We start from the raw sequence: 14,179 nt of genomic DNA on the forward strand, positions 1-14,179 counted from the left end.
GTTTTACAGTAACAATGCGGCTTCACATTTCTGCTTTCAAATCCTCCAGAAATTGCAACCTCAAGAAAATATGAGTCATGTCTGATTTTTTTTTTTTTTTTTTTTTGTGGTAATCAACATTATACCACAAACGCAGTCAATTAAGCATAACTGAACCCAGAATATTCCTTTAAAACTACCTAAAGCTTGACATAGACTCGGCTGCCTTATATGAACACTAATCAGTTACATAATCGAGTACTTTTACTGCGTTTCAGAGTTTGAAATATATTGAATTCTGTATATCACAAAGATAAATCATTGCGCTGACACATGAACCCGAGCGGCTAATTATGAGACAGCATTGTCTCAACACAGTCTATATCACAGCACACAAACAAGCTGAAAGAAGTCTTGGGTGGCTGCGCTCCAGCTCTGTTAGCTTGTAAGCTCCACAGACCGTGGCCCCAGATTTTGCCTGCCTCAAGTCCAGCTGCTCACTCTACTCCGAGCCAAGAGACAAATTAAACCGCCACAGCTGAAGCCTTCGTTTGGACGGACCCCTAACTTGTCATCTGGATAGCCTTAGAAATGATTATCCCCATTCACCTAAATACCCTTGCAACTCCCTAAGAAATAAACTACAAATGACAAACACTTTCTGTACTCCTGGATGCAACTAGACTTGTCTGATATCATAAATAATCTGCTATTTTCATGCTCATGACTTTAAACTGTTAAGAGAGACTAGAGACGAAAAATCAGACGCAGCGGCTGTTCAAAACAAAGCAGTTCACTTCATGCCACCTTTGTGTCACGGGTCTTACTGTTCCCATGACAGCAAATCCCCAACACCCAATGATTTCGCTTCTCATCTGTATGACCAGCAATCCAGTGTCTAAATTTGCACGGAGCATCTGTTCAATATCACATGATATACACCGGTCCCTAATTTCCAAACAAAACCACTCCTGTGATGCAAGAAAAAGAATCGCAGTTGACTTGAAAGGTCATGTTTCTCTGGTGGATGGAGGTAGATTAGCCAAACAGAGCTGCTCCTGTTTAAAACAAACTGTAAAATGGACCAATGGACAATCTGCCCTTGGACTCTCAGGTATTGTGCTGTAGAAAGAGAGCTTATAAAGCAGATTGTGTGGGTGAATGAGAGGAACAGATACAGATGCTGAGGAAAGTCTCTTGGAGCCACTGAGAAATAATGGATCACATCACAGTGATTGACTGCAAATGAGTAAAGCGGAAACACAACTGCCACCTTTCCATCCTGTAAGTTATACAGTATGTGTAGTATTTATTTTCACCATGATAACACTGTTAAAGCTGGATAGAACAACTGGAAAAGCCTTCATACTGTATGCTATATACAAATGTATATAATCAATCAGAACAATAGGAAATAACTGTCTTTGCTAGTCAGCCTAGTTATTTTATTATATGAAGAGAGAGAGAGAAAGACACTACAACAAACAGAGGCGGATCAAATTAGGAGCAAATTAGGAGCAAAAAAAGTGTTAAAGTGTTAAAAACAGACTTTAAAATGGAAAATGTTCAGCAGAAACAGACCTAATAAAGAATTCAGAAAGGTTAAAGAAATTAAAAAAAAACTTAAACATAACAGTAGACGGCAAAACATCAAAATTGTGATGTTTTAAAGTTTTGGGGAATTGCCTCAATGCCACATACTGTATGAGTTGACGATAAGCAAAACGGATATTTATTTAAAAACAGAATGTACTATAATATGCGCAATTAACAAGATATACTGCAGTCATCGCTTAAATAAATAGGGGAGACAGCTGCATGTTAATTGGACCCCATAAACAGCAGTTACCATGAGACTAAAGTTCCATCATGTGTTTTCCTCAATAATTTACTAATCAAAAGGTTACCGTAATAGGAAATTATTTAATATGTTTAATTGACCTTTGTCAATATTAAACAAATTTTAATTACTCCAGCCTTGATTCATAAACCACCTCTAGAATGCTTACAATAATAACACTTTCTATTAGGTCTATAAACATAATACAATACATAATACAAATATTATCCATTATTAGCAATTAATTTAAAATGTGCTTTATCCATGTTTTAGATCACTCTATTAAGGTACTGTGAATAGGTATTATAATGTTATTTAAATATAATGTGATTTATAGAATTCTGAACGCATTGAGAATGCATTAAAATACCATTATAATACATTACACATACAGACTTGAAAAAAATTGTTACTCCGAGTCATTGGCCACAAAGCCACACATGTCCTGCCAGCTTCCTATCTGAAGACACTGGGCAAGATGCTGTCCATGGATGCTGTGGGTACCATAACACAGCATCATCCCAACGCTGGGAGGAGCTGAAATGTGCATGTCGTTGAAAAAAAGACTATTTTGTGTTATTGCGTTTTGGCCAAAAGTTGAGATTGTATAGGAAGCATTTCTTTTTGTAATATCTCTACGCCTTGATAAAGATGGCAGGCAATAAAGATAGCATGTGATATCAGAGGAAAACAAAGAGCATCGTTCAAAGGAGGTCATGCAGAGATAATAATAACAATAATAATAAATGCTTTATATTGGCAAACCATGAACACAAACATGCCATTTTCTTACCTTGATCCTTTGCAATCCAGGGAGCTTCTCTATAAGAGATTCATCTTTATTGTATTCACTTCAGCTGACTGTCTATTTCAGAAGAACAGTCCGTCTCAGCCATAAATGTGTCATCTGTGTGAAATACAGTTATTTTATCATAACATCCATATGAAACGAGGGAGTTACTTGCAGAATAGCGTTATTTCTTTCTGCCGTCAACGCCGATCAATTCATTTTTCGGAAAGAAATGCACACTAATGAAAGGATTATGCCATATTGAAGGACCGTTATATATCTCCATTTTGTTGAAGGTCCTTGACAACAGCTACACTCCAGTGATGAGACTAAATATTTTGCCGTGTATTTTCCTCTGTCCGTTTTGTGTTTTGGCTAGTAGAGATGAAGGGTGTGCGAACTGCGAATGAAAGCATAGAGAGGCAGGTTTTCTTTAGTACGGAGACTCGCAGGGCTCAAACGGAGATTCGCTTATTCGCCGCAAGAGGGCGCAGTTAATGTCGCCTCGATAGTGTCTTTCCATGCAAGCATTTAAATAAAATTGACTTTTACGTGTAAGCTTTTTTTGTTGTTGTTGTCCCAATAGCAGCTAATTTCCAAATGTTAAACACTTTGAGTTTTACACGAGCAGGATTGATTGCGAGAGAAAAACATCCATTGTGGTCCATTATTTGTTAAATGTTTTGTTCACTGCAGTTCAGCAATGAAACGCACTTTAAAGCTATTATGACTGGCAGGCGATGCTCGATGTGTATTCGTGTTTCTTAAAGGGTTACCTTATTTAAAAAATGGTTAGAGAGAGAGAGAGAGAGAGAGAGAGAGAGAGAGAGAGAGAGAGAGAGAGAGAGAGAGAGAGAGAGAGAGAGAGAGAGAGAGAGAGAGAGAGAGAGAGAGAGAGAGAGAGAGAGAGAGAGAGAGAGAGAGAGAGAGAGAGAGAGAGAGAGCACCTGCTGTTGCGTCCTTTGGCGCCATCTGATGGATATTTAAAGCTGTCACCTGATCGCTGATGCTTGAACTATGCCGCATTTAATAAATCATGGATGACCAAATCGTTGCCTGCATTGGAAATGTCCCACGCGTTGTATGGATTTTATTTTGATGTGCTTTAAACAAATGACAATAAAGACTTTCACGTTGTTAAAACAAAATTAACTAACACAATCCGATGTCCTAAAAAAATATTTTCCTTAATAGACTTAATATTGAATGCATACACGAAAAAATATACATATGTATCATTATAATTAAAGGCCACAGTGCAACTGCAGAACCCACATGAAATGACTGTTTGAACGCTGTATTTGTCAAAGAATCCTGATTAATATATTCATGTGTCATGAGTCATGTGACCCGAATGTCCGCTGAAAATAGTGAGGAATAGATTACATTTTAAAAGGCATTCAAATAGAAATATTTAAACCGTAAGAATATTTCACAATATTACTATTTTGCACTGTATTTTTGACCAAATAAATGCAGCCTTGGTGAGCAAAATAGACTTCTTTCAAAAACATCCTGCTACATGGTAATGAAAGTGTGGCTGATGGATCGTGGACATGCGGTTACACGTCTGCTTTAGGATATAACGCACCAGATTAACTAGTCGTCTAATGCTTGGGTCATGCGGTGATGCTATCGACTACTATAAAAACTGAAATTAATGCACGGAATGTTTTTAACATTTGTTTTTATTTCTTCAAGAACAATTAGTCTAGAGGATCCACCTGTACACATCAAAACAATGGAATCACCACATTAACATATTTAACATTTACCGAAACGGGAGAAATGGTTAAGTAGCACAACCAACCCGATCTCACATAAATTCATACATATTTTACCAGCGGGCTAATTAGTACAAATTTAGTACGAATAACCCATCAGGAGGGGGCTGATTACAACCCGGTCTATGTTGGAATGTTTAAAAAAAAATAAAAAAAATAAACATCCATGTAAAAAAAAAACAAAAAAAAAAAACAAAAAACAACAACATCAAATTAATGCATCTCTCTATAGATCCAGTGCAAGAAAACAGATGATCTTTGACACTAGACTGGAAATGCTTCACAAGACCATAATGTTTTAAAGATGAGTTTGAGATTTCATTGATCATTGCAATATAAACAGACATTTAACAGAAGCTGAATTTAGGAGTTAGTAAAATCATGTTTAGTATGTACCTCCACTTCACAAAAACATCATAGATACAAAAGCATTTCAGTGGGGTTAATCTGATCTTACAAGTTTGATTGTGGATATAAACAGTGGTTCAGACTGAGTACCGTTAGAATTGGTAACCTAAATGAGGGCAAAACACCATATGTACAAAAATGAGGCTGTGAGGGATAAATAGGGATGTACCATTAACATTTTTCAGATGAAAAAACACTGAAAATACATCTTCCTAAAATATATCAATTGAACAAAATCACTGGTTGTGAAAATGAGATCTTAAAATCCAGTTAAATCTACAGATTTGTTTTTATTTGCGTTTAATTATAGCATCCAAGATCTGTGGCCAATGAAAGTCCACCTCAAACAGCTGTTTGCAGTGCTGTTCTGCAATGAACTTGCTTTTAGATGATCATTTCAAGATTACCTGAGATGAACAGCAAAGAAAATGTTACATAATGTTTTTAAAGTTAAGCCGCCATAACGTAACTTAAGGAAGCTTGTTTCTGTGACGGGATTAAAAAAAAAAAAAAAAAGCAACAAAAAAAAACAAGGTAAACAATCACAGGACAGATAGGAAATACAGAATTGCAAACACCCTCATGCTCCTAAAAACAAAAAACATATGTACACACATCCGATTATTATATCCTCTCATTTTTAACCAACCAGATCTGAAGAGAGCACTACAAAGTGAGGGCCTACACTGGTAGAAATACAACTGGAGATGACTGATATTATTTTTTACATCATTGTTTTGGTATAACATTTTTTTTCAAAGATAGCGTTATTTGAATTCAGTAGCTACATGAAAGAACACGTGAGAGTGAGATCAGGTCAAGCACACCAGATACAACAGGTGTCATCACGCAAATACACGAGAACACTCTTTCATACAGCCATCAAGAGAATACTTTATGATTTACACCCATCCAGTGCAAAGAACCACACTTATGCAATGTATCACTTTTCTTGTACTGTACAGAACAATCACAGCGAACTATAAATTCGATTTTGAGATGATTACAAACATAACGCCTTACATGTCAAAACCGACCCTGACTTTGGATCTATAGACAGTCTGTTCTGTCACCATATGCACGATCACGGTTTATATTATTAAGCTGATTTAATAAATAAAATATATTTAGATTTAAACAATAATAATAGTTAAATTTGATATTATGACATCATGAAGGTATGGCCAAAAACATTAAGTGATATTTTTTTCATTTTAAGAATTGAGATGCTAAACCAAGTGTAAGTCATCAAAGGTCTGCCTTTGACATCATCATGCACTGTATTAAGACAAATCGGTGCACAAACAAGATTTCAATCTTCAGAAAATGATGGTTAAACACAGAGACAAAAGGAAAACACATTTAAATAATTTACTATGTATTTACACCTCCTGTTTGCACCAGCAACACAGCATCTTTGATCTGTAGGTTGTGTGGTCATCTAATCTCCCATTTTTACTTTCGATGTCTAAATGGACAGAAGGAAAAAAAAATAAAATAATGTTAATGATTACACAGGTCAAGAAAACATACAAAGAGTCTTATACAAAAACTGCAGAGCCCAAATTAAATGACTGTTTTAATAGGAGCTGTTCTTGTGTGGCTGAATAATCTCAATCTGAATTTAAGCTTGCATGTCAAATCAATTTACAGTGCGCGACTGGAAATTGTGATAAAATATTCATTTTCCAGAGGGTGACCAAAAGTAGCTAGATGGGTATCAATGACAAATAATAAATAAATAAAGATCATACAGAATGTCATATATAAATAATAAGTTTAATTACAATAATACTACTGTACTTTAATGATAGAAGTGATGTTGGAATAACAACTGAACTGAAATTTATCAATTCTTGTTTGCAATATCCACAACAAATATTCACTCTTGGCATAAAAAAAGCCTTAACATTAAGATGACAGTGACATTTGAGTTATCTTAATGAATAAAGGCCACTCATGAAGGCCTAATGCTTTTAAAGTAAACAGTTATAGAAAAAATACATTCATAATTAAAAACCGCAATATGCTACAGTAGCAAAATGTTTTAAATAATCGAAAAGCTGACATGTCTTATACTTAAATATTCTCTGCTGTCAGTAGAAATCAGTTGACTAAGTCTGATAAGGGTCATGCTAACAATTCAGGGCTCACGATTAGCTGAAGCGAATGGCTGGTACTAAAACTTTTTATGAGTTTGGCAGATTATTTTATTTTTAATGTATTCAAAGAAAACATTCTCAGAACATACATTGTTTTTGCTATACTATATTTAGTGAACCATGACCACAACAGCTCATTAAAATATTGCTAGGCTAGAAGAAACATAAATAATAGTTTATAAAACGACTTGCCTGCAAGATGGCTACGATCACTCCAAACAGTCCAATGGCACTGCCGAAAATTTCAACAATGAGGATCTTGACAAAGAGGCTGGCATTCTGAGCATCAGCAAGGGCAGCTCCACTGCCCACAATGCCAACACAGATGCCACAGAAGAGGTTTGAAAAGCCAACCGTGAGTCCAGCACCAAACATGGAGTAGCCTGAAAGAACAGCACCAATATGTCACCCAGCCACTCAGCAGAGACAAGGAACATATTTAACTTAAAATGACGTCATTAATAAGCAAAATTTACCTGCTTGGTAGTTCTTCTCCCCAATAGTCTCTGGAGTTGTACCAGTGAAATTCTAAATGACATGAAACGGGGGAAAAAAAAAAGTTGAGAACAACTGTCTTTAACATAAGACTCACTCTAAAACAAAACCCTTCTAATAAATGGGTCGATATTTTTTTACTTACCTCTGCCAAATTGCTAATGACAATTGCCATGATGATCCCATAAATGGCAACAGCTTCACAAAAGATAATACTAAAAATAAAAAAATAATAAAAAAATTTAGTAAACTGTCAACAAGTGCCAGTGTGAGCCAAAAAACCCTTAGGCAAGCAAATAAAACAGAGTTTCCAGACAGATGAGATCATATATTATTTCGGACTATAAGTCGCACCGGAGTATAAGTCACATAAGTCCAAAAATATGTCATGATAAGTCGCATTTATTTAGAACCAAGAACCAAGAGAAAACATTACCGTCTACAGCCGCATGAGGGCGCTCTATGTCTTCAGTGTAGAATACAGGAGCACTGAGCAGCATAGAGCGCCCTCTGGTGGCTGGAGACGATAATGTTTTCTCTTGGTTCATTTCTCTTGGTTCATTTCTCTCGGTTCATGTCAAATTAATTTTGATAAGTCGCACCTGACTAAAAATGTATATATATATATATATATATATATATATATATATATATATATATATATATATATATATAAAATATGGTACATGTATGCAACATGCATGATCTAATAAAAAAAATATTTTTCCTAAAATGTGACTTCATCTGAAGTTCAGCCTTTTTTTAATAGACAACTGCAGAATAAATGCGGCAACACTGGTGTTGATGCAAAAACTTGAAAAATAAATAAATAAAATACAATAATAATATTTTATAAATATATACACTAATTCTGAACCCAAATTGTCTCTATGTGATAGAAAAAAAGAGCATATTTTTGTTAAAAAAATAAAAAATAATAATAAATAAACTTTAAACTAGAGCTGTAGTCAAGTCCGGCTTTGTCGAGTCCAAGTCAAGTCCAAGTCCAGGACTAGTCGAGACCGAGTCAAGACCGAGTCCAAAGAGGTTCGAGTCCAAGTCAAGTCCAAGTCCAAATGTTTCGAGTCCAAGTCCAAGACCGAGTCCAAATGAAAGAAAAAAGGGTCCTCTTCAAGACCACATACTTAACTACTGATAATGTTTGTGATGCGAGAGAAAGCATATCTCCTATTCTAAGAAAATCATTTTACATTATTATTTGTAATGATCAAAAAGCATGTGCAAAGTAACAACTCTGTAGGACAGGGGTCTCCAAACTACATCCTGGATGGCCAATGTCCTGAAAAGTTTAGCTCCAACTGGCCTTAAAACACCTGGAAGATTAGTGTGTCTAGTAAGAGCTTCATTAGGTTCAAGTGTGTATAATTAGGGTTAAAGCTAACAGGGGCGTTAAACAAGATCCTGGGCCCTATGCATAGGCAGTCCTGATGGGCCCCCATGGCCCCCACCCATGAAAATATCCAGGTAAAAAATGTATATTTCAGATTCATACTTTTCAAGGGCCCTCTCTTCCTTTGGGGCCTTGCTAACGAGTACTGGTTTTACCCCCAGTCCGACCCTGGGAAATAAACTTGGATAAACAAACAAAGTTTGGAACTGTAAGGTCAAATAATTTGTATGTACTTTATTTTTTGTTGACATTATATCTGTGATCAAAAATGTATATGACTATGCCTAATTGGCACAGTGCACAGACACACGCAAAGCTCGGGATATGACAAATGCGCGCAGCAAGGCTAGAATGGATACGTTTGGCTCTACTGGACATGCGCACATAAATACAGTGAAATTTTTGTCATACTGTACTAGGGCTTGCATGGACTAGTCGAGCTCTGTCGGAAACAATCGACTACTCCAGCATGCATTAACCATAATGAATACAAAGTGTTTGCAAGAACGACGTGAATTTTAGAATTACAATATTGCGTGGAGCTGTTACTATATGACCTTATCTATGTTGCATGTAAAAATAAAATATGTAATGTACTAATTAGGGTTGTGCCTGAAGCCGAATACCTTATTCGGAATGGCACGGATACTGTCTTAAAAAACAAATAACGCTCAAGGAATAATTCTGCCTGAATACTCGGCTAAAGCTGACAGAGTCTGGTGTTTGCTAGATAACAGGTGAGCCAGGGCATCAGCGCCAGAAGTGAATGAATGTAAACTTTATGAGTGAAAAGAGAGCAAATCAAACACCGCATTGTTGTCGCCTCTCTGTGCATCTCTCAGAAATCAGAGCGTTGCAAGAGTAATTTTACCTATAATAATACATCATAGCTACACGTTATATTATTTGTATATATTTAAAAGGCAAATATTGAAAGCTTAGGCTACCATGATACGAATGAATGGAATAAGCACAGCGCGCTCACCAATCAAACAGCCGCGCTGCGCGTCTCAGTCTCTCAAAAACCAAATCAGTTCTCTCTCAAGAGTAGGCTAATAATCAGCTTCGGTACGGATACATTGTCTACTTGTCCTACATGTTTGCATATTTACCTTTTGCTGGTTTGGGCGGAACACACACATCTGTTTAGTGAAGTTCATTAACATTAAGACTCGCTCAAAGTGTTCTGCGTAATGAGAATGTGTGCATTGAATGGATTCAGTCGTGTTCAAATGATCACTAAACGTTTGTCATGACATCTCTCTGCTTGCATGATAAATATTATTTTAGAAATTAATAATTATTTCAGTTTAACACGACATACTTGTTCAGTGATAACTACGAAAAAATATATAAAAAGTCATAACAGTCTTATCAAGTAACTGTACGACGTTGTATCCGAATGCAGATAGGAAAATTTTTTGATTTTTACAGATACAAATACTGGCTGTTACATGAAAATGTAAATATGTAATGTCATATATAAAGTTTTTAAAATTTACATATGTAATTGTTGCATAAGGCTATACATTAATACGCGTTTATTGATAAAAAAAGGCTATCTAGGTGTAGACGTAAATAAAACACAATCTAACAGGTAGAAAATTAAATTAGAAACATCTAAACTTTTCAGGTCGCAGTAAGTGCACCACTGGTCATGCACATCCTTTCCCGGAACAATACTGAAAGCTAAGGCAAGATGGAGAAACAGATGATCATAGTTGTACAAGGATAGCCATTTTTTAAATGAATCTATTAGCAGAGCTACTGCAAGTGATTTTAAGTGCTGGAATTCCATTTATTCTTTGCTGAAACTTCTGCGTCATCATGGAGAGCGGGTCATGGTTGCCCAGCAACAGCAGACGCCACTGGAGCGCGAGCGCAGGCTACAGAGTGCTTTGCAAATAAGGAGAGCGGTGCTCCTAGCGTTTTCCACACGTTTTCAGTCGCGACATCATGCAAATGTGGTTTGGTTTTTTAAGGAGAAATTTTTTATTTTATTTTTTTGCTGGACTCGGTCGAGACCAACTAGAAGACTTGGCGAGTCCAATGGCCAAGTCCGAGACAAGTCCGAGTGCAAATTCAACGAGTCCGAGACAAGTCCGAGACGACAGAAAAATGTCTCGAGTCCGGACTCGAGTCCAAGACCGGACTCGAGTACTACAGCCCTACTTTAAACCATTAAGTAAACTGCACATACCTGACCAGATTTTTGGTCTTGATTCTTGGGGCTTTGACACCACCACCAATGATGCTGGACCCTGTGATGTAAATCCCCCTGCAGAGTCACAGGACAAAATATAGCATTATAAATATTCCTGTTTTCTTTTTCTAACCTGACTGCTAGTTTATCACATTTCAAGATATATATCAGATATACAAAAAAAGAAGAATGCAATATTCATTTTGGTGAGTCATTTTTGATTGTTAAAAAGACTAGCTGAATGCATGCATTTATGGAGCCCTTTAAAACAGTGTAGAAGAGGATATGGAAAACTGTACTAAAACTAGGGCTGTGCAATATGATGATTTTTGATCGTGGATGATTAAAATGTCTCCACATTCTGCTTTTTAAGAAATATCATAGTATTGTGCTACAGCGAACACTCGATCAGTCGCAGTTCTGACACCTCCATCTCAATATATTGTACAATGCAACATACATTCACATCAGTGTTAACTCTGCGGTAAAGTTACACTCATGTTACACTGCACTTCATAATCATAAAAGTACATTGTTTTCTGCTGTTAAAGTGACAGCAGAGTAATTATACCAAACATGCTGTTAAAAGGAAAGTTCAACCCAAAATTAAAATGATTTACTCATTCTCATGTTGTTCCAAACCTGTAATATTTTTTTTTTCTTGTGCTGAACACAAAATAAAATATTTTGAAGAATGCAAGTAACAAACAGTTTCTGGTCTTTGAATTCTTCAAAATAACTTTTATTTTCAGCAGAAGGACCTCAATCAGAATTTAAAACGACTTGAGAATAATTTTATGTGAATTATTCCTTTTTATGGTAATAAAATAACTCACTGCTCTTGACTGAAGAACTCTGATACAGTTGCTTTAATAAGATTCAATATATAATTTATACAGTGAAGTGTATATAGTGTTTTATTTTTAGATTTGTTTCAATTTCTTGAATGTGATGTCTCAATCACTGTTTTATTTGTATATTATGTGTATTTGTAGCGAGTATCTTTGTTCTTTTTTTGTTTTTACAATTCTAAAATAATGACAGATTTTCATATTCACACTCATTGGCCTAAATATATGGAATTCTTTTTTATATTGTTTTTTGTTACCTTGTAAGGCTTTGTATTTAAAATAGGGAAAATAGTATAACTGTAATGTTCAGACAACTTGCAAAGTAGTAAAATCAACCAAGTATCACAATAGAATTGTTATATGATATTTTTGACACCCGCCCACCCCTAACTACAAAATGTCAAAATTTCCAACTTCTGTAAGAGACTAAAAAGAGGAAATGGAAAGCCTCACCATGCAGCTCCAACAACAGACAGAGAGATGGCCAGGCCAATTCCAAGACTAGCCCACATAAATGGAGAAGTCTCTGTTAAAAACCTGCAACACAAAAGGTTAGGTCATCTAGACTGCGTCAGGAGCATTTCATTCATCTCATGTCTTAAGTTAGGTATTGTGAATATCAGAAATGTTACTGTAGGGAACAAAATTAGTTGTAAAAAAAAAAAAAAAAAAAAAAAAAACACGTACCATGCTACATCAAATCGAAATCCAAGGTCAAAAATCGTATAGCAAGTACCTGTGGAAAAAAAGAAAAAAAGACTGGATTAATAGTGTTTGAGTTAGGGGTTAAAGACAAATCAGAAATTAAAAAGGTTAAAAGTGACAATTTTCATCTAAAATTAAAAAAACTCAAACCTTAAATGAGAGGAAATTTAAACACATTGTTAGGTCTTGTAAACTGCCATAATCTGAATAAATGGAATAATGTGGATTGAAAACACTTTTTTTCCTGCAGAATTACAGAGGGCATGTGTGAAAGCTCACAGTCATGTGAGAGCCATCTTCCTCATTTGGTCATAAAACCATGTTCAACTACATTATAACTAATGTTACTATAAAAATACACATTCAGCTAAATTTTCCTGTGCTCCTGTGAGATTACAGCCAGTGTGTGGAGAAGAACCGATGAAAATACAGACAGCCTTGCAGAAAAACATTTCAACTCCAACTGACAAAATAAAGACGTTCTCGTCAGAGAAGGAAGTTAAATCTAATTCTCATTTTCGTTGTAACTCCGCTTTCAATTGTTTACACGAATACTTTATGACAACAGCCTTTAACACAATTAAAATGACATTTAATTCATATTTTTTACGCAGTCGTGATAGTGAATGACAGCTAACGTCACTTTAGCCAAGCCAAAAAAACAAAAACAAAACAAAAAAAATAAAATGGCCATCCGGTTAAAGATAAATGAGAAAAGAAAAGATTTAGAAACATAACCATGTACGTATCAAGAAAACACGATTCTGTTCAGATGCGTGTGTTATTTATGTGCCTATGTCAGCTGGTCTCATTAGCACTTACCGACGATCAGGATGGTCGCCCAGAAGGCCAAAGTGACCCCGGTGTATAAAACTGCGTGCCCGTTCATCATCCACTCCACCAACAGCGCCAGTTTTGCTATCTAAAGGTTCTAACGCGAATAAACCTAAAGCTACTGTGGTGTTATTTTTCTTAGACTGTTTTGGTTTGAAGAGAAATGGGTTCCTGTGAGCCCTTCAAAGCGGCGATGGCTGGAAATCCTGCATCCAGCAGAGAGGAAGGAGTCACCAGCTGATCATGTGACGAGCTCGAGCTGTACACGTGACTCAAAACGTCACTCTTCCTTCAGCGATCTAAAGCGCTGATCTCCGTTCAGGTCATATATTGGCTTCTCTTTGATTTTAATTTGAAAACGTTTTGGTCGATGTCTAATTAAAAAAGCAAGGATGTACAATTTAAATATATTTATATAATTTAAATGCTCTGCTTAGCGATATTTTGCAAAGAAAATAAAGGCAAGGTGACTATTTGTTTTGGTTCTGCCAAAAATATAACCGTTACAATAAAACCAATTTTAAGCAAAGATAAGAGGAATAGAGATATAATAAACAATATTTTTGTATAACTGTCTGAAAAATAACAAAATTAACTGGTTCTATGACACCTCTGTCCTTAAAACTGGCAGATTTTTTATTTATTTATTGTAGTTCATCTCTCAACCATTCGATGGCAGTAAATTACCAATAATGCGAAAAATATATATTCAAGCTT

At 35.7% G+C, this 14,179-nt stretch overlaps 2 protein-coding genes across 2 annotated transcripts in view; both read right to left on the reverse strand.

Annotated features, from left to right (window-relative positions):
• Positions 1-3,036, reverse strand: part of LOC128030792 (beta-1,4-galactosyltransferase 2) — a 98,891-nt gene extending 95,855 nt beyond the window's left edge. The window contains exon 1 of the mRNA XM_052618768.1: positions 2,613-3,036. The gene's annotated coding sequence lies outside the window, so the exon portion shown is untranslated. The remainder of the gene's footprint in view (positions 1-2,612) is intronic.
• A 1,243-nt stretch (positions 3,037-4,279) lies between these two features.
• On the reverse strand, positions 4,280-13,715 carry LOC128030797 (V-type proton ATPase 21 kDa proteolipid subunit c''). Its single transcript, XM_052618782.1, has 8 exons — positions 13,451-13,715; positions 12,611-12,659; positions 12,377-12,460; positions 11,070-11,147; positions 7,604-7,673; positions 7,440-7,491; positions 7,156-7,346; positions 4,280-6,269 (listed from the first exon to the last, which is right to left on the reverse strand). The coding sequence occupies exons 1-8, from the start codon at positions 13,518-13,520 to the stop codon at positions 6,243-6,245; spliced, it is 621 nt and encodes a 206-aa protein (XP_052474742.1). The 5' UTR covers positions 13,521-13,715; the 3' UTR covers positions 4,280-6,242.
• Positions 13,716-14,179: the final 464 nt, after the last annotated feature.

The sequence above is a fragment of the Carassius gibelio genome, chromosome A2, assembly GCF_023724105.1.
Source record: "Carassius gibelio isolate Cgi1373 ecotype wild population from Czech Republic chromosome A2, carGib1.2-hapl.c, whole genome shotgun sequence".
Taxonomy (NCBI): domain Eukaryota; kingdom Metazoa; phylum Chordata; class Actinopteri; order Cypriniformes; family Cyprinidae; genus Carassius; species Carassius gibelio.